The sequence below is a fragment of the Arvicola amphibius genome, chromosome 8, assembly GCF_903992535.2.
Source record: "Arvicola amphibius chromosome 8, mArvAmp1.2, whole genome shotgun sequence".
Lineage (NCBI taxonomy): Eukaryota > Metazoa > Chordata > Mammalia > Rodentia > Cricetidae > Arvicola > Arvicola amphibius.
In genome coordinates, this window is record NC_052054.1 from 34,743,053 (window position 1) to 34,762,926 (window position 19,874).

The 19,874-nt window shown below is 40.3% G+C and overlaps 1 protein-coding gene across 2 annotated transcripts in view; it reads right to left on the bottom strand.

The window, feature by feature from the left end:
• Positions 1-19,874, bottom strand: part of Lama2 (laminin subunit alpha 2) — a 594,199-nt gene that overhangs the window by 13,520 nt on the left and 560,805 nt on the right. For both annotated transcript variants that reach the window (XM_038339597.1, XM_038339596.1), the window contains 4 exons: positions 19,085-19,261; positions 11,587-11,735; positions 6,130-6,306; positions 5,749-5,914 (listed from right to left, as the gene is read on the bottom strand). In XM_038339597.1, the coding sequence (XP_038195525.1) occupies positions 5,749-5,914; positions 6,130-6,306; positions 11,587-11,735; positions 19,085-19,261 (669 nt within the window). The remainder of the gene's footprint in view (positions 1-5,748; positions 5,915-6,129; positions 6,307-11,586; positions 11,736-19,084; positions 19,262-19,874) is intronic.

Here is a 19,874-nt window from a genome sequence, read left to right on the forward strand (position 1 = left end):
GGAAGAGCTGTGTCCTCAGAAGCTCAGAGCCACTGGGGGGGGAGGGGGAGACATGCCCATTCTCTACCAGGTCACACATATAGTCACGGTGGCAGATTCTTACCACCAATTGCTAAGAGGATGCATACACTGTATATCACTTCAGTAAGATATTCATAGTCTATAAACCTTCATAAAACTGGCCCTTGGCAAAGGATAGAAATGCGAGTAAGTGGATTATGTATGGATCTACCTTAGTTAGGATATAAATATTAAAACAAAATTCTCTTTCAATACAATATTTCCCTACAAATCTTCACCTATCCCCTTGCTGACTTGATGGCATCCTGCCCAGTCACCATCCCCTGGGGGAATCTGAGGTTTGGATGGGTCCGGGGTCCATGCCACAGATTTGCCTGCTGTGGGGGTGGGAGCTTCCCTTCCTCCCTGCTCTTGGACAGAGGATAGAACTGCACTTACTGCAGCTTCAGCTTCTTTTCCCTTTCCAATCTGCTAGGTGGGGACACCCGAGGGCTAATAGAAAATGGTCCTTCTCAGAGAATGAAGCCATCTTGTCAGCAAGGACTCTTTCAAACCCGGCCTCCATAGAAACCGAAGCTAAGCAAGAGAGGGAAGAAGAATAGGCAAAGCACAGCTAATTTTTTTTTGAGTCTTATTCCTCTCAGCTGGTGAGTGCCCTAAAAAGGTCTTTTCCTATGTTTTGGAAAAACTCATCTCTGAAACGTGTTAAAAACAACAACAATAAGAGTAATTTAAAAAATCAGCCTCACTAGCGGCTCATCAATCTCAGCATGTTACACTTCTGCCACCTGGTGGCGAAACTTTAGAATGCAGGCAACACACGGGGGAAAGGTGATAAAGGACAAATTGATTTATTTCTGCTTTGCAGGTGACACTTCTTAGGGACACAGGGATGTGGGGAGCCTAATGGAGTAGTGCACTTGTTGATGAGGGCCTGAAGTGATTCGAGAGGATTCTGAAGGAAGCCATGTTTCCTGGAGCCACAGGCACAAGGCAAGTGTTCCGTTTCCCTGGCAAACCTTTCCACTGGTTAAACTTCAGGTCAGAATAATTCCTGATACAGAGTTGACAGTTGGGAATAATCAAACCCAAGGGAGCACATGGTTTCTTGGTCAGCGTCCTCTGACTTCAGATAGCTGTAATGCAGAGGTTTCAACCACGTGTATCAAAACGGGCACCACATGATGACTCATGCTAAAAATTGTGTAATTTTCTTCCTTCATGAGTCAATGATCCCGCTAATAAGTGTGGGCTAGAATCCCATCTGATACTTGCTTCTGAGGATCTTTGTGGATGAATACTAACTAGGTACTTTTCCAGCACCAACTTCAATGTCCCGATGGATACAATGCCTGCCGCGGTTGCGACACTGAACCACCTTAACTCCTTGTGAGTGAGCTCTTAGGTGCGAGCCAGGCTTTGCCAGTGACAAGTCTTAAGACAGATTCCTTGGAGTGTGTAGAATGTGTGTTCTCCCTTTAAGTACGTGTCAGTGCCCAACTGATTTATCCTGTGGCTTTGGCTGTACATAGCTTTTAAAGTTGCAGCACTGATATTGCTACAGGAATCACTTTCTAGTGCTCTATTTTGTTTTGTTATTTTTTTCCTTTTTAGCTCACCTCTCCTCAACTCTCAAAGAGACCTTATCAGAACTCTTCACTTCTACCAGAGCTTGGAAGTGCTACATTCAACTCTCCAGAGAGATTCAAATATAAGAAATGCAACCAGCTTGTTGTATGCCGAGTCTCATGGGCCAGGCTTTTCAGGGGGGCTTGGAGTCAACTGTGCAGATGCTTGTCTCATTTGAACACATCAATACATTTCAGTATCGATGAGCCGAGATGCTTATCCATCCCATCTCTCTCATTCTAGATAAAAAATATCTACAGGTAAGACAAGCATGGGTCTTCACCTCCCCTAGATATTAATGGGCTAAATAATCAGAGAAAAGCTACAAGAGGCTGCTAGGCTCTGGCACTGGGAAATGAGATAACATGCAGGAAATTCTGTCTAATCTAGGATGGCTGACCTTGTAATAACCAAAGGATCGACTCATCCATTTCACAGGGCAGGGCTTTCCCAGGATATTTTTCAACTAGCCTGAAGCCTAGTGAATGTTTTCTTTGCATTCTAAGCTGCTGTCAAGGTATAAGGAAGATAATGATGGGCATGAAGGAGTGGAGTTCCCGTCAGTCAGGAAATGTGAGACTTGTAGACAGTAGTTCCCACCTCCAAGATTGACCTGTACTGATTTTAAAAAATATAAACTCAGAAATGTTGAGAATTAAAAACAGCTAGAAACAAAGATCCATAAAGCATTTCATGGCTGAGTTTGAAATTGCTTACAAATAGAACAGCCACCAGCACCCGAGGGCTCCCAGTATGTGTGTCCACCTTGGAAGTGTGAAAAGTGAGACCAACTACTTCTCACAGAAGAATTCACAGCGTGATGAGATGTTACCACAGGCTAGACCTTGTTCTAGGTATTTTATGGACAGTATGTAATTTTGTGCCTAATGATCTTCAAAGCTAGGTGTCCATACTCAGAGAGGACATCAACTCCAGAGCTCACTGAGCAATGGCACGAGGCCTCTCCTTCCCCTTTCTGTTCCTTCCTCTTAGCTAGGATGATTTTAATCTTATATTCATTGGGCTTTTGATGAATGTATTTTATAAGTAAATTACCAAGTTATTAACTTTTAGTCACTGCTAAAATGGAGACACTGTTTTCCAAAAAGGGAAAGAAATAAATTAAAAATGGATAATACATACTATATTAAACAGGAGCTGAGCCTCTCAAACACAATTCTGCTTGGTGTGGTGACACACGCTTTTAATTCCAACACTTGGGAGGGAGAGGCAGGTGAATTTCTGTGAGTTTGAGGCCAGCCTGGTCTACAGAGTGAGTCCTCATTTTTTTGTCTTATTTTTTTTATTTATTTATTTTTCTATTAAAGATTTCCATCTCCTTCTCTCCTCCTCCCCCTTCCCTCCCCTCCCTTCCACCCATACCCCCACTCCACCCCTCTCCAAGACAAAGAGCCATCAGGGTTCCCTTCACTATGTTAAGTCCAAGGTCCTCCCAGCTCCCCCTAAGTCCAGGAAGGTGAGCAACCAAACTGACAAGGCTCACAGTGAGCCCGTCCATGCTGTAGAGTTCACGTTCATTGCCGTTGTCCATTTTAAAATGAAACAAAAAGCATGAAGCTGGAAAGTCCTAAGAGAATTCTGACCCTACAGTCACAAAGGGATACGAAGAGAAGGAGGGGAACAGTGGCTGGGGTTCAGGTCTCTATTGAGTGTATAATCTGAGACCACACTGTGACTTTTCTCACAGGGCCTTTTAAGAGTGAGGATTTCGTTCTGCGGTGAATTAGCCGTTAGGAACAGCTGTTGCCCTTGCAGAAGATCCTGTTTTCCGTTCCCAGCATCCATAGGAAGGCTCACAAGCATCCTCACCTCCAGTTCTGCAGGATCTGGTACCTCCTTTGAAACTTTGTGTGCATCGCACAGTGCATACATATACTCATGTGCATTAAAAATAAATGCTTTATAAAAGAGCTGGGATTTCGCAGATCTTTGCTACCCGTGATACGGATCGGTTTGGGTCTACAAGTTGGGCTGCTCCTCAAGCCCTTGGCGTCAGTCTTGTCTATAGTGCAGGCTTGTGTTTTCAAAAAAGTTAAAGCATTTTGCCCAGAGAAAACGAAAACCCGAATTAGAATAAGAGGTTACAGAAAAACTCATTTGTAAAACCCTTCATGTTTCTGAAATTCATGCTCTTCAGAAACCAGAGCCACTGGAGTGCTGGAAGAATCCCTTAAAGCCAAGTCTGCAGAATTTACAGGAATATCCTAGAGCCGAACAGGTAGTATAATAAGAGAGAAGCACAAGAGGATGCTAGACTCTGGCACTGTGTCAAGTGAGATAACATGAGGGAAATGCTTTCTAACTTTGGATGGCTAATAATGTATTAACCACAGATTGGACTCTCCATTTCACAAGGAAAAATGAGGGGCTCTGTAGAGACTACCAGCAATCTTTTCTACCCAAATAAACCAACACACAAAGCTGAAGGCCTACTGATAAGAAGGTCCAAGAGGCTTTACTTGACCAAATATGCTAACTAAATAGGAGACATCCTATTGATGCATCTTGTTGGAAGCACTCATGTAGCAATGGTAAAGCAGGGGAAATCATCCTACTTGATCATGGGTTTCCTGTTGTTTGCTGGTGACTCTATGCTTTTCTTTTTGTAAGGACTAGAATAGTAATATTATAAAGAAAAAAATAATATAAAAATAAAAACACAATTTTCAAAGTTACACATGCACCATGCCCTTTGATTACTATATCTTCACAAGAATCATGATTGTAATATACTCATTATTGTAATTCCATTGTAATAATTGTAGTAGTGTAAGACACATTTTTTTTCAGAAGCTTAAATGTTGGTTATAGTAGATAATCAGTTTTTCTGAACAGTGACTGTTTGGCCTGCCACATAATAAGAATCTCCATGAAAGGAACAGTTAAAGAATAAACTAAAGGAGAGAATGCTCTGTCCAAGTGTTTTCAAGATATTTACTTAAGACCATGTGTGCTGTGCCATTCTTTAGCCATGGACCACAACTGTGATCCATGCCTATGCTCCTGAGTGCAGTGAGATGGACCATCTCTGAGGTAATGAGACTGTAAGCTGTAGTCAATTCTGGAAAAAGCCATTTTGACACACACGTGAGTCTTAGATGCACCCATTTTTTTTTTTTTTTTGGCTTCATAGTTTCCTACTAGAAATCTAGTACAATAATGAGTCATGTTGAAAGGCTTTAATTCTCAGATGTTCTTGGTTGCTTAGTTTCTAATAGTGCAAACTGGAACCCCCCCCCCTTCCCCAGTAGCCCTCAATGGCCCAACCAAAGTAAAGGCAAAGCGCTGTGTTTATTAGGAACCAGATTTTAGGGTCTGATCTAATGGATTAGCATCCCCATCTTGTTGCTGGCCAGTTCTTTGAGAGAACTTGTGAGTTACTTTAGACAGCCAATTCTTATCCAATCTACTGAAAACAGGACATCAATTTGTATTTCACATTGGATGGAATTTGTTTGGCTAGAGGTGGGTACATAGTAAGTCTTGAAAATGCCAAAGAGAAGCATTAGCTTATGCTTAGTATATTTCAGGCAGTTAGAAATTGTCTTCTAAAATTCTGATGGAATTTGACACCTGGGTGTTAACAGCCTCACTTTGTAATGTGGCCTATTTTGTGTGACTCCCTTTCTCTCTCTGTGTGTATACAATAGAAAATTATGTCAGACACAAACATACATCTATGTGATATTTATACAGTTGCAATTATGTACTACCAGTTTGAAAAGTTAAGACTCCAAATTATATGAGATCTATGTGTAAAATTCAAAGGGACTGAACACTGATCCAGTTATCTCTGTGAACTGGAATTACAAACGGCTTTGAATCTGGATTCTCAAAACTTCAGTCCTCTTCAACCCTTCAAAGAAAAATCGGTTCCAGTTTATGAACATCAGAATTAGCGAAAAGATAATGAAGATAAAAGCAATCCAAAGAAGATATGAGGAGACCAGGTTTTTATACACAGGTCCCTGGTGCTCTAGCGCTAGTGACAGAGTCTACTCGATACCTTGAACAACTTCTGATCTAGAAATGACTCAGAATAGAAGGTTCGAAAGCAGTGTGTCCGTGAACACTTACATGCACCAGGGTAGGGGCAGGTGATGGGTAGGCAGGGGTAGGCACTGGTTGAGGCTGAACCACCACTTCAGCTGGAACCGCGTCTTCGTCTTCCCGGGGCTTCTGATAGGCACATCGACCAATGTCAGCATTTTTGAAGGTGACAGGCCGTGCAAAGTCCATGGGGCTAATCAAATACAACCAAAATGAAAGTGTTTCTTATTTTTCACTGTCTTCTTCCTGAGCAATTAAATCAGACCCCAACTCTGACTTGAAATGGTCAGGATAGAATTCTAGGTCTACGTTAAAGGATTATCTTCTGTGGTGTTAGATAATGTGGTTGCTACAGCGACCCTCATATTAAATTCAAAGCAAACGGCAGCAGACATGAAAGCCACTTACACAGAGTTAATAACAAGATTCCACACGCAGCCTTCGAAGGCAGGGATATTCCTGAGTGGGGAAGGCTGAAATTCAGGAGGAGCACCCCCGACGAAGAGCTTCTTCACTTCGATAGGCTGCTCCACTGTGAGGTTTTGTGTCTGTCTTCTGTTTTCATCGACTTGAACGGTGAAGATGCTGATAAGACATTTAAAGGTAACAAACATCCAGTGCAGTTAGAAATGTCTTTCCCCACCACCTCTTATTCTCTGCTCCCAGAAATTTAGTTTTCTATTATGCTGTCATTATTACTATTGTTGAAAAGAGATCTAGCTATGTAGCTTAAGCTGGCTTTGAACTTACGATCTTTCTGCCTCAGCCTATTGACAGCTAGGAATTTGCAGGCATGTTTCATGGCGCTCTAATCTCCCATAGCTTTTAAGATAGCCCAGAATAGATGATTAGGACCTAAACACCAAGCAACTAACAAACACCAATGTTCCCTCAGACTTTGCCTCATGTCTTGCTCATTAACTTGTACTGAAAGTTTATTGAAACTAGGCAATCCCGCAGCTGCAATGTGCATCTCTGATGCAGGTGGCAACCCAGGTTTGCAGCCCAGCACACATTCTGTGAGCACAGAGGCTGCGGGGCTGTACAGCAACGTCTAATCAGATAAGGATCTGTGAGTTTGGCACAGCAAGGGGCTGCATTTTGTTTGGCTCTTTATGTCTTGGTTTGTGCTAGCTATTATCTTCTTGCTAGGGGACAAACTGTCCTCCTGAGAGCTTAGATTGCAGGAATCAACAGCAAACACTTACAGTACATTGTATAAAGAACGTAGCTGCTGGCTTTTGAATAGAAGAGGCAGGCCAGAACACCAAGCTAATTGTTCCTTGCAGTGATTTTCCTCAGTGGCTGTTTCATTAATTTCCCTAATTTGCTTATGAGTGATTACTCACACACTGCTAATTGAGAACCACACACTACTTATTCACAACAATCCTTGGATCCAGGGCCAAAGAACCAAGACAGAGTTCTAATGATGAAAACGACCGAAGGCATTTTTCTACTCTTTCTTTGTACAAGCAGGTTTTGAACTTGGTCCCAATAGCAATCCCAGTGCTGTTCCTCATCGTGGACAGATTGTAGATGAATTACAAAGAACTTCGTTCTTATCTGAAGATGGGACCTAAGAGCCCAGGTGGAAACTCAGCCTTAAAATACCATATCACCTGATTTTGTTAACGGAGCAGTGGGAAGAAAGAGCGGGAGGGAGGAAAGAGAGTCGGGGGATAGAAGGAGAGGGACATGAAGGTGAGCGAGCTGCAAATAACAAATTAAGACAAGTTAGGACTTGAAACTGAGCAGTGCATCCACATTTCTAACATGAGAAACTAGAACAGAATAAACTTTGTCATGGCTCAAAAATGTCACTGTTCCAGGGGTTAGAGGCACAAACAAGACTTTGTTTCAGAAGGAAGCTAGGGAGAACTTGGTTTTAAGTGATAGACTCTGGAGGAATATGTTGACAAAGCCCAGGGGGTTCAACATCACTGCTCAGAGCACTGGGGATTTCTAGACTGAGACAGCCACCAGGTGTGAGTGACTCACTGAGCGCCTCCCCCCCCCCCCCCCCCCCCCCCCCGCAACCAGGATTCTCTAGGCTGAAGCACTGGCTTTTCTTCTAAGGCACTGAATTTAAAGACTTAGCTAGGGATTTAAACCACTAATAAGGAATGTCCATAGAGATAACTTTCTGATCTTGATTAGGGTGTTAAGGAACCAGGGGCCCTTGTCATTCTAAGGTGGATTCTCCAATTCTCCTGTTCCATCCAGGGAGGACAACAACAGGCCTTAGTCCGCTGTAACTCAGAAGGAGTGTGAGCCTTTAGGAGGGCTAGACTGGAATTCAGTATTAATGTGGAATCATCCTAGCAGCGTGACCTTGGGCAAGTTATTTAATCATGCTTAGTTTCATTTTATTCATTTATAAATGGAGATTAAAAACACTTACTTCAAACAGTGGAATACATTAATTAAGAGATTGCCCCGAGGCTGTGGTACATAATAAGGGCAATGCTGAAAGGCTACAGTTGATATAATTTTTTTTGGCATTTTACATTCAAGAAGCATTAAATATAAATAATTGATTTCGTTCCTTTTTTAGTTAAGGATGTTAACAACGTATCCATTCTGGTGAGACAATCTGTTCTAATTTTATTATTTTTAAAGATTTATTTTATTTTTTAGTTATGGGTGTGTGTGTGTGGGTGTGTGTGGGTGTGTGTGGGTGTGTGTGGGTGTGTGTGTGTGTGTCTGTGTGTAGATATATGCAAGTGTGAGGGCAGGGCCTTATGGAATCCAGAAGATGGTGCTGGCTGCCCCGGAACTGGAATTATAGGTGGTTGTGAGTCATGTGAGATGGGTGTTGGGAACCAAACTTTGGTTCTCTACAAGAGCAGTATGGACTCTTAACCACTGAGCCCTCTTTCCAGCCCCTCATTTATAACTTCTAACTGATAGGCTACTTTATGTTAAACTCTACAGTAAACACTCATCAGTACTGCGATAGGTTAGCTGACCATTTTCTTTGATAATTTCAGTGGTTGATTCTCACAGCCTTATAATTATTTTCTTCTTGTTCTTTAGTCTGTACTTATTTTCAGAATGGGTCTTTTTTAATGTTCACCTCATCAGCAATTGTGTATGTGGAGGAAGGTATTAACTGGAGTATTTGTAATTTACATGAAAAATAAAATGGTATTTTTTAATTGACATATATTGAATGCTATGGGAGACAAAGCTTGGATTGTCTGTATCGTGATCTCTGGAAGTCCTAACTTCTGAAAACCTCCTAACTTGCTGGTCTTTAGCTATATTCTGTACCTTTGTATGAACTGCTTTCTCAGAGGACACACAACTCAGTCCTTTATTCCAGCCACCCAAGGTGCTGTTTTAGGCCTTAGGGCTTCAAAGTTTTTGTTCAGTTAGAGCTGATGTCCATAGGGTAGGCTCCAGGGGAAAGTTCAAAATGAAGGTGGTCACAGAAGGAAGGGGCCCTGAGCGTCCAGAAGTGACATTAGAAGGTGATTGATGTGCGTTTATTTTTATTTTTGAAAGGAAGAGGTAAAAAAGGAGAGAATATGAGGTGGGGGTGAAAAAAGGAGAAAAGAGGAGAGAAATTTTGTCAAACAACTTTTGTTTGTTTGTCAAATAAACTAAAATTTCAAATGATTTAAGAGTGTTACTACAGTTACCACAATATTCTGAGGTTTAGGAATAGAAAAGATTGACAGCTGGGGTACAAAGGCGTTGAGTGAAAGCAACATTTCCAAATTAGTAATAGCATACCATACTCAATACCTCGCAATATTAAATCTTTGAAGTCTTCATTGGGTAAGAACAAATAGTAGGCCAAGCATAAATGAGACATTAAGGCTGGTTTTAATTGGTTTTAAACCTGGCTTTTGTTCCTGCTATGCAATTTGAGGCAAGTTATGTGATGTTTTCTCATTTGGGATGAAGGGATACTACTCCACTTCTCACACTTAGTTTAAAATGATTAAAAGATAATAATAATTCAGCACAGCACATTCCTTAGAATTGCTATATAAAGCAGTCCAATGTTTCTGAGTAATGGTGAGATGCTCCTTAGTAATGTCTGGCTAACCAGCTTCACGTGTTTGCTTCTAGAGTAGACGATGACTGTGCTTTGACCTTAGGGTGCCAAGAAGGACATTGTAGTAAATGGGCTCCTGTTTTGGCATGAAATTAGAAAACCACACAGTCGTATGTCTAATACATCATCTCTTACCTAAGAGTAAGTGGCAAACCTGTTTGTTTATCAGGCTAATTAACCGGGTGACCAGTTTTCAGAGATGTATTGTATACAGAACTTAATCAAGTAAAATTTGGATGGATGGCCAGCAGCTGTGAAGTCGGCATAAATAAAATGCCCTTCTTGAGGAAACACCTGTTCAGAGGACAGCTTAGTATACATAACATGGTGACACGTTATGGGATTTCTAAATTCTTTCTTTTGAAAATAACATACTTTTGTTGAATTTTGGCCATCTCTATTTCTCAAACTTGCATTGGTTCATTCAGAACTTGTAAAAACATCCTTCCCATAGAAAGAAAGATTAAAGTTTCGCAAATGACCTAAAATGCATACAAGAAGACAAGCAAAACTGATATTCTAAAGTACTCCCCAAGATCTAAGTGAGAAAATCTGGTCTGCCTTGACCCCCAGATACCCTAACTATGATACCTGGCTATTAAGTCACTAAAAGTCATGTGCTATCTGAATGTTGATCACTCCTTTTTCTTAATCATGGTTTCCAAATCTCCTGGTCTAGACACAACACAGATGCTCAGAATTAATTCAGCTCACAAACACATGCCCTGTATCACAATAACAGAACAAACCAAAGAAGGCTTTATTATTTACTCAGAAAATAAGAAACCTCATTAGCTATCTAAACTGCTATCTATACAAGAGGACAATTAGAAAAGATAGACCGCCAAAGTATGATAGCCCTGCTTCTTTGGAGCATCGCTCCGCATTCATAGCCTTGCTACCTCCCAGGTGCTCTCTGTGTTTTGCGGTTTCATCAGATTGAATTTCTAGTTCTTTTCTTTGACTGTGGTTTAATAAATGGATTGTTGGTCTGGAGGTTTGAGGCCCCCAAGTCTCTGGGCTTCTGTTGTCTTTTTCTCTCGTCCTCCTTCTGAACTAATTACCTCTCTGAATTGTTTCATGAGATTTTGATGAAGAACGCAGATGACTTTCCCAATAAAGTAAGGACAAAGCATTGTGCAGAAATTAAAAAAAATCAGTTTATATGCTTCAAGGATGATTCCCTGGCTCAGGACTAAGGACAAGTATCCTTGGAGATTTATAGAGAAGTGGTCACTATCCATGATTAGAGATGGCCACCATTCTCCCTTTCTACTTTGACCCTCTTCTCTCAGAAAGCCACTGCAGGGACTTGCATGCTGTTTGAAGGAACAGACAGAGACGAAGCACACTCATAAGAGGCACAGTTGGTCTCATAGCTACTGTCACACCCACAGTATTGATAGTGGGTTTCTAAGCATCTGCCATAACTGGTTCGGAACCCGAGTGAACTAGCAGCAGCCAGAGGCTGCTGGCTCAACCTCAGCTATCCTATGATTACCTTATTAGAGAAGTGGCTACTTGCAAGGTGCAGGGGGAGGGATTTTCCTTTATCTCTAGCTGGATAAGATGTGTGGCATGAAGGTGTGAGAAGAACCACAGAGAATGGAAACCTTAGTAATAGAACTCCCCAGGCCCTTGCCAATGAGGCTCCCAAACACAAAAAGAGGACCTCAGTGCGTTTTCATGGTTTGGAGTGTGTGGGCTGTCCACACAGGGAGGCTCAGGCAAAGAGCTACGCTGGCAGAGGGAGTCCACAGTGGATAGAGTAACAGCAGTGTGCTATTCTTAGTTACCCTCTAGTTCTTTCCATGTGAACTGAGTGTTCTCTCCCGTCGTGAAACAGATTTGGCTCCGGTTTGATGACAATTTTCCTCATCGTTCGTGTCCCTGATGAGAGATGCACTTCCAGACGGCCCTTGTTGAGGAATATGGCATAATAGGCCTGCAGCAAAAAAAAAAAATGGGTATTGAGGATTAAGCAGGAGTCGTATATGCAATAGCTGGACTGATTGATGTTCCGTCCCAACCACAGAGAAGCCAAAGGAGGATGCCAGGTCCCACTCTAACATTCTGCCTCCCTCACTTGGAATAGGCTTTCTCATTGAACCCGGAGCTAGGCTGGCATCCATCAAGCATGGGCGAACATCCTGTTGTTCTGCCTCCCATAGGGCTATGTTCTATCTAGTCACATATAGCCACATCTCGCTGCTTTTGTAGATTCAAGGGATTTGAGTTCAGGTCCTCCTGCTTGCAGAGCTGGTGTTCTTACCCATTAAGCCATCTCCCTAGCATCTCAATATTTACTCAGACAGAGTTGATAAGGATATAGGAATGTCTTTTTTTTTAATCCATTACCATTTTGCTTCTTGGGTAAGGGAGCAGGTAGATACAGTAGTATCAGTTGTCAGACAAGTTTCTAATGCTCAACCTTACAGCTCTGCTTACCCCTGTCCTCTAACTTTCAGGAACTGTCAGGAATCAAAGAGTATCAACAAAATCATTTTCCTTTATACTCCCAAGTGGGCCCCTCGTTCCTAGAAATGAGTTCTGACTCAATCTCGTGACATTTGAGCGTTTAGACTTTAATTTGTCTCCAAGCTGGTGGAATAGATCACTGCCACAAACATGTAACTTGTCTCCCACATTTAGAAAGAAGGAAGACAATTTTCCCACCACAAACATGCCTGTTTTCTTCTTGTCAGTGTTACCAAGGCAACCAGTATGGTGGTGATATCTGATTATGGACTCCAGGGAGATTGGATGCAATCCTTGTATCCAAAGCTGGTGTTAAAGGCACTGCCTCTCCTGTGTAGTACCAGGGCAGCTGCTGCACAGTGACCGTTCTGTGCTCCGTGAGTATTTGATGGTGTTTAACATGTTTTCTTTCTATCAGCATTACCATCCCTTCAATAATTCACTAGGTTATCTATGTAGCTATGTGTCCCGTATACAATGTGCTGCAGACTACTAGCCCTCATCATCCCTCAGTGGGATCACCACAAGCTACCTACTCAAAAACTACGTTAACTGATTGTTTGATACCAAATGCACATGTAGGACATCACAACCACAGATAACCTTCTGGATATTTCAACTGTTAGCTTTCACAAATAAAATGTATCCATTTAGACAGCACTGATTCAAGCCCATTTGAATAATTTAACACTGTTTCCTTTATAAGATAAACAATAGTAGAAGATTTTAAAAGCTAGATATTCATTATCATTAAATGTTCAGGGCTTTAAAATTTTATTTCTGATGTGCTTTGTATTTCAGTACTTATAATTTTCTGCTTGTTAATTGTCTTAATGGGAACACACTCTATTTTAAAAATTTGCCTGGAATCTGGTGATTTAGTCCATTTATTCAGTGCTAAGAAATTTGGAGCTGGCAGGTGTTTAATTATTGGCAGTGGCCAAGGGGATGTGATGAAAATTTCAGAATGTTTGGTTTGGTTCTCAATATAATCTGAGTATCATATTTGCAAAAACGAGAAAAGAATTTGATTTTTCAGAATTAGAAGATGAAGATCTGGTGGCACTCTTTTTTATACCTTCTCGATTGATCCTAGCAGTGAGAAGATAAGTATTACTTTTCTTCCTCAATGTGTCAAGAAAAATATTTTAAAAACTTTAAAAAAAATTTAAATTATGTTTATAGGTGTGTATCTGTGCCTAAGTTTGTGCTTGTGAGTTCAGAAGCATGTCTAAGCAGAAGAGGGCAGCCGGTCCTCTGGAGCAGGAATTACAAGTAGTTTTGAGCCATCCATTTGGTTCTTCTGCAGGAACAACAGGCATTGTTAACCCTTGCGCCATTTCTCCAGCCCCTTGAGAAAGTTTCATTAGAACTGGTGTGGTCCTCACAATGGAAATGCTGAAAGATATGTTTATGCTCTGTTGTCAAATCAACTGTAAACTACCATGCAATTGAAAAGGCTAGAATTTCATATCCATTGAGCTTCTTACTGATCTGACAAAGATTGCAGTGCTCGGACGACTTGGACTGACCCTTCACTGTACCCCTGAGTTCCGATTATACAGATGGCGGTGTCAAGAGTCCTGGAGCTGCTGCTTGACAAAGATCACCATGCTCGGACTACTTGGACTGAGCCTTCGCTGCCGTTGCTGAAAGTGGTTGCACAACTCTTGCATGTCTTTGACAGATCTAATGTTTTTACTCCTTGCTGTTGAAGGCAACTCACCAAAGGCTAGAACTGGGGCAGTGTAACAATTCTTGTGAAAGCTGATGTTAAGAATAAAACTTAGGGTGATTCCCTGGGAGGATGAGCTGTATAAAAAAATTGAGTCTTCTATAGAAAATATTACCTCTGTGGTACCAATGAGCACGAGATATAGAATCTGAAACACATCATTTAAGAAGAAAATCTTAGGGAAATTTTAGAAGCTGACAAACTATGACTGAATCATTAAGTTTTGGGGTTTTGCCTCAAAAAACATGGAACTAATATAAACAAGGAAAATCTTCTTGATTACAAAGTTAATGACAGGCCTTGGTACTCTCCTCAAGGCAAAGGAAACAGTGTTAGGAATCTTGATGTTCTTTTACCCCCCTTTTGTTGTAAACTTCAAAAGGGTTCCTTTAAACTTCAGGGAATTGCCTTGATTCCTCCTTTCACAGGTAATGGACCCCAGGCAAATACTATGAACCAGCAGCCTGTTTTCCCCACCTCCATGGCCTATGAAACAATTCTAAACTAGCTACAGACATGCAGTCTTTGCGTCAACAAATTACAGCTGCATTGGAGCCTGCCTTGGTTTCTGGGTTACAAAAAAAGGTTTTACAAACTCTCTCTTCTTTTGTCTCAGGACAGAGCTTAAGTACACAAACAAAAAAAGGGGGAGATGGTCCAGCCATATCTGATGGAGATGGCAAAAGTCATAAAGCCAGCACAGCGATTTGACAAAGATCCAGCAAAGCTGAGCCTCATGATGGCCTTTGGTTTTCATCCCAACTTGTGGCATACTTGGGAGACTTTTAATATTTGTATAATTTGGGAATATTGGATTGGTGGAAATTTTCTTATAAATCATTTATGCTATCTCCCAGGAATGTTATTTCTAAACTTCCCCAGGACAGTCCTGAACATATTATTCCTCCCCACCCTGTTTTAGGGAGATATCCTTATCTATTTCAAGGTCTTCCTTACACCTTGGACATACGTAAAGAAGCTAGATGTCTCTTTATGAGGCTATGAGACACTTTTGAAACATCTGTCCCTGTACTTACTCAGGAACAAAATAATCAAAACAAAGTAAACTTAAAAAGGTCAACAAGATTCGGTGGGCTAGAGGAGTTGGCCACAGTTCAGATCCCATGCCTCTTCCCACTATACACTCAGGCATAGAGAGCCACAAAGTTAGATTAGCTGAAGCTACCTCTGTCCTACACAGAGTCTTATACTGATGGACAAAAAATGGTGTAGAAAGATGGTATTTTATATTCTATAATGATATAAAATATAGACATTGTATTGTGCCAGAATTTGAATAATAACTGCACCAGCTTTGGCCAGAGGATATTTCTTGGGCACTCTGACCATTAAGAGCTAATAATACACTTTTTGGGAAGTGGCAGCAAGCCCGGGATGACTTGAGGAAACTCTCCCAGCACTCGGGAGGCAGAGGCAGGCGGATCTCTGTGAGTTCGAGGCCAGCCTGGTCTACAAGAGCTAGTTCCAGGACAGGCTCTAAAAAAAAAAGCTGCAGAGAAACCCTGTCTCGAAAAACCAAAAAAAAAAAAAAAAAAAAAAAAAAAAAAAAAAAAAAAAAAAAAAAAAAGATTGTTTTGGTCAAATGTCCTAGCCACAGAAGCAACTAGTCTGAGAATAACTTGTCATATCCCTCTAGATTCTTAAAAATTGGGTTATGGGGTTAATGAGTAAAAATAATAACCCTGTTTATTAATGATGTCAAAACTTTAGGGGAAATGATTGGAAAAATGATAACTCTGTTCTGTCATAGTTTATTAATGATGACTGAAAGATAAGCAAAGGGAAATGAAACACACGTCCCAAATCAAAAATGATATGTTTGGGAACATATGATCTATGTTTTGGAACAACATGAATATATCCATACTTACTAAATTCTGCATAAATAAGCACTCTGGCTGCTAGTCAGTCAGGCTGCAAGATTCTCCAGACCGTCATGGCCTGGCTCATATCCTTCCTTTACCGACTCCTTAGATCCTCTGCTGAGACCTGGCCACCATTGAGGATGGCTCCCAGCACTAATCCATCTTCCTGCCTCCCCATCTCAGAGGTACCACTATTACATGATTTATTATCCCAGGGTTTTAAAAATTATTTTTAAAGATTTATGTATCTATTTATAAATAATACACTCAGTGCTTCATACAGAAACCTACGCAAGTGATGTCACAATGTGTTCTGTACCTTCTTTGCTACTTAGTTCTCATCTGTTCATGTTGTCTTGTCAAATTGTAATTTATCCCTTGCTACTCCTGATTTCTACACCATTAAGTCAAAATACTAGTTTACTGGTCTCTTCTCCAGTTGATAAATATTTGGGTCCTTTTTTATTTATGTACTATAAATAAGAACTAATCCTTTGGGCTTTGGGTTGTTTTTTGTACTTATCTCATTGTGCACCCTTGCCATTGTTCAGGTCTGTGCATTGGGTGGAAAGACTGGCTTGTAGAATTCACACTTGGTCCACCTTATAGAAGGGATTCAAAGCAGTCACCAAAGCTCTGTATCAATTTCCTCTGTCCACAGCAGTAAGAACTGCCTTTAACAAAGGCCTTGCCAGCACTTGGAAGTATTATATTTCATGATGTTCTACCATTCCAGTGGATATAAAATCCAGTGTGGATTAAAAATGCATTCTTCTGACACCACAACGTTGAATGTTTAATTTTTTTTGCATCCATCATTGCTTTCTCTCCTGTGGAATGTCAGGTCAGAGCTGTTCATTACTGTACATGTTTCACTTGCTTCTGGGTTTCTGAAAGTTGCTTTCATATTGTTTTTTGAGGTTATATTAACAATATCTTTTCAGATAGATACTTGCGTTTTGTGGTTTTTGATGAATGGAGAGTTTTAATATTAATATGGATGTATTTAAAGTCTTGTTTTGTTTGCTAAATTTCTTCCAGGAGATTAAAGTATCTATCTATCTATCTATCTATCTATCTATCTATCTATCTGTCTGTCTGTCTGTCTGTCTGTCTGTCTGTCTGTCTGTCTGTCTGTCTGCGATTTAGAGCTATCTACTCTATCTATATTTACCTCTTTATAATATATATGTATGTGTATGTATATTTGGAGAGAGAGGAGAGGGGGCTTTCTTTCTTTGTAGCCCTGGCTGTCCTGAGACTCATGATATAGACCAGGCTGATTCCAAACTCATGAAGATCTGCCTGCTTCTGCCTCCTGAGTGCTAGAATTAAAGGCGTTTGCCATAAAATTTTTAAACTTACTTTTCTTTTCATAATTACAGTTTTATTTTCTGGGAACTTATTTTTCACTTTGGTATGAAGTAGAAATTGTTTTGTTCTTTCCTGTATAGAAACCAATGACCCTGGACTTATTCAGGGAATGCCTACTGTTTTCTTAATGATCTGAGAGGCCACCTATTGGTAAATGCTGTTGTATTTATGCTTGGACATATCCAGTCTTCTCTATTCTATTCTACCAGGACAGAATTTTCCAGGAATAAAACCATTACTAGAGTCTAAATCTCTGACATAGATGGAGCAAGATCTGGTACAGCAGTCGTACCACCATATTCTTCCATTTCAGGTATTTTTGTGGGTTTTGATTTTTATTATAAATTTAAAAAAAAACGTAAATGCCTTGATTTGTAAGAAAGACAAGATAGTATACTGAAATTAAATCTCTGTACATCATATTAGGGAGAATTGACCTATTTTTAATGAGTTTTTCCCTAATAACAAGATGAATATGTGCACTCATTAAGGACAACTTTAATGGCTTTCAATAAACTTTACAGTTTCCTCATCTATGGTAACTTGCTGTGTTTATTTTCAAAGCACACCATTCCTCTTGCTGTCTAGCTACTTTCTCTTTTGTTGCTGTAGTAGAGAGATTGGCGCATAGGCCTTCTTTTGCTAAGTCCTGGTTTTATAGCTCATAGCATGTCTGTGATGCTCTTCCAACAGGACCACTAATTATCATTGTTTTACAGAGAGAATATTGCTTCCTCTTAGTTTACTAAGTGTTTTTTTTAATTAGCAAGATTGTTAAATTTTGCCTAATGTTTTCTTAAATCTATTGTGACAGCTTTATGATTCTTTTTTTAATTTTTGAAATATTAGATTACACTGGCTTCCTTAAGGATTCTGTTTATGTATTTATTCATTTTGTGAACATGTTTGTGGACATGTGGGGACACATAACTGCCATGGCATGAGGTATGAAGCAAACATCAGAGGGCAACTCGTGGGAACCAGTCTCTTCTTCCACCATGTGGGCCCTAAGAATCAAACTCACGCAGTGCATCAGGCAGAAAAGACCTTAGCCCTCTGGACCGTCTCACCAGCCCCTCCATGCATTCTTGAGATTCTCGAGGTCATACAGTGCTTGCTCTGCTTACCTAATCTTTTCTTTTTGTAGGCTTAATTATGTTTTAGAGAAAGAAATTAAGATTCTATTGCCTACTAATGATCACTCAATAGTAAAACTGAACAATTTAAAAGGCCTGGGAGATAATAGTTCAGTTGGTAAAGCACTTGCTTTGCAAGCAGGAGGACTTCAATTCAATCCCTAGAATCCATGCTATAAAAAGAAATCCAGGTGCAGCTGCACATGCCTGTAATCCCAGAACTAGGGAGGTGGATACAGGGAGATGTCTGGGGCTTGCTGGCCAGATAGCCTAACCTACCTAGTGAGTTATAGGCCAGTGTGAGGCCGTCTCACACATATGTACATGACATGCAGCTATGCACATATATGTACCCCTATCTACAAACACATACACACATATAAACATCTAATAAGAATGACATCATCTCACTTGTAAAGGTGTTTTCATATTCAAAGATATATTTGCACAACAATTTGCTTATTCATTTGATTGGTATGAATCTTCTCACTGAGAATGACCAGTTCTTGGTTTTACCAAGATTACAGTCAAAATAAGTGATTCAACTCTAAAATATAAAACCAATGTAATGGTGTTCATTAAGACAGGCACTTTATCTACTGAACATCTCAACCAAACATCCCCCACCTCCTAAAGGCACTCCTAAAGTGAGGGGAAAGCTCTTATGAATGAGTGGCGAAGGTACCTGTCCAGTTTGCCTCCGTTTCCTCCTGGGTGGTGTTGGTGTCCCTCCGCTTCCCAAGAGAATGATTCCAGACTCATTCTTAGTACTGAAGGACAGATTGATTTCTGTTCCAACATCAATGGGCACAGGGGCAAGCTCCACAAAACCAGGCTTGGGAAAGCTAACTGTGTAAACATTCTGTGGGCAAAAACAAAGAGAAATCATTAGAGATAAGGGGTTAAATTCTCCACGCCACCTCCTTCTTCAATACTTTCAACATGATTATAAAAACAGTGTAATTTTAGGGAATATGAAAATATATAGTCTCCTTGAGAGCTTAAGAGCCATTGAAGAAATAATACTGTTAATTTTCTGAACAGTTCAGCTTTAAAGGTAAAAAGTATGACTTTTGTTTAAATATTTAATAATTGACATAAAATGTGGAAGGATATTGATAGATAACATGTTTTTTGTCTTAATTCTACATTGCTGTCTTTCTTAAATCTCTTGGCTATGAAATATCAGTTAATATTTTGTGCTGAAAAGATTTGTATGACCATGGCTTATATTTACATTCTTCCTCAAGATGATCCCATGGGAAAGTATTCATTAATATCAAGAGTACAAATAGTTCTAGAATAATTTCTAGAGATATATTCTAATTATGAAAAATAGGTAAATCCAATATTGCATGTCTGTGTTTCCAAAATATTACCAGTGTTTTACTGCTAACTATAGAATTCATATGCTCGTGCTTCAGAGACTGACTGAGTACAAAGTGGAGAAAGTGACTCACCTCTCAAAGTCATGC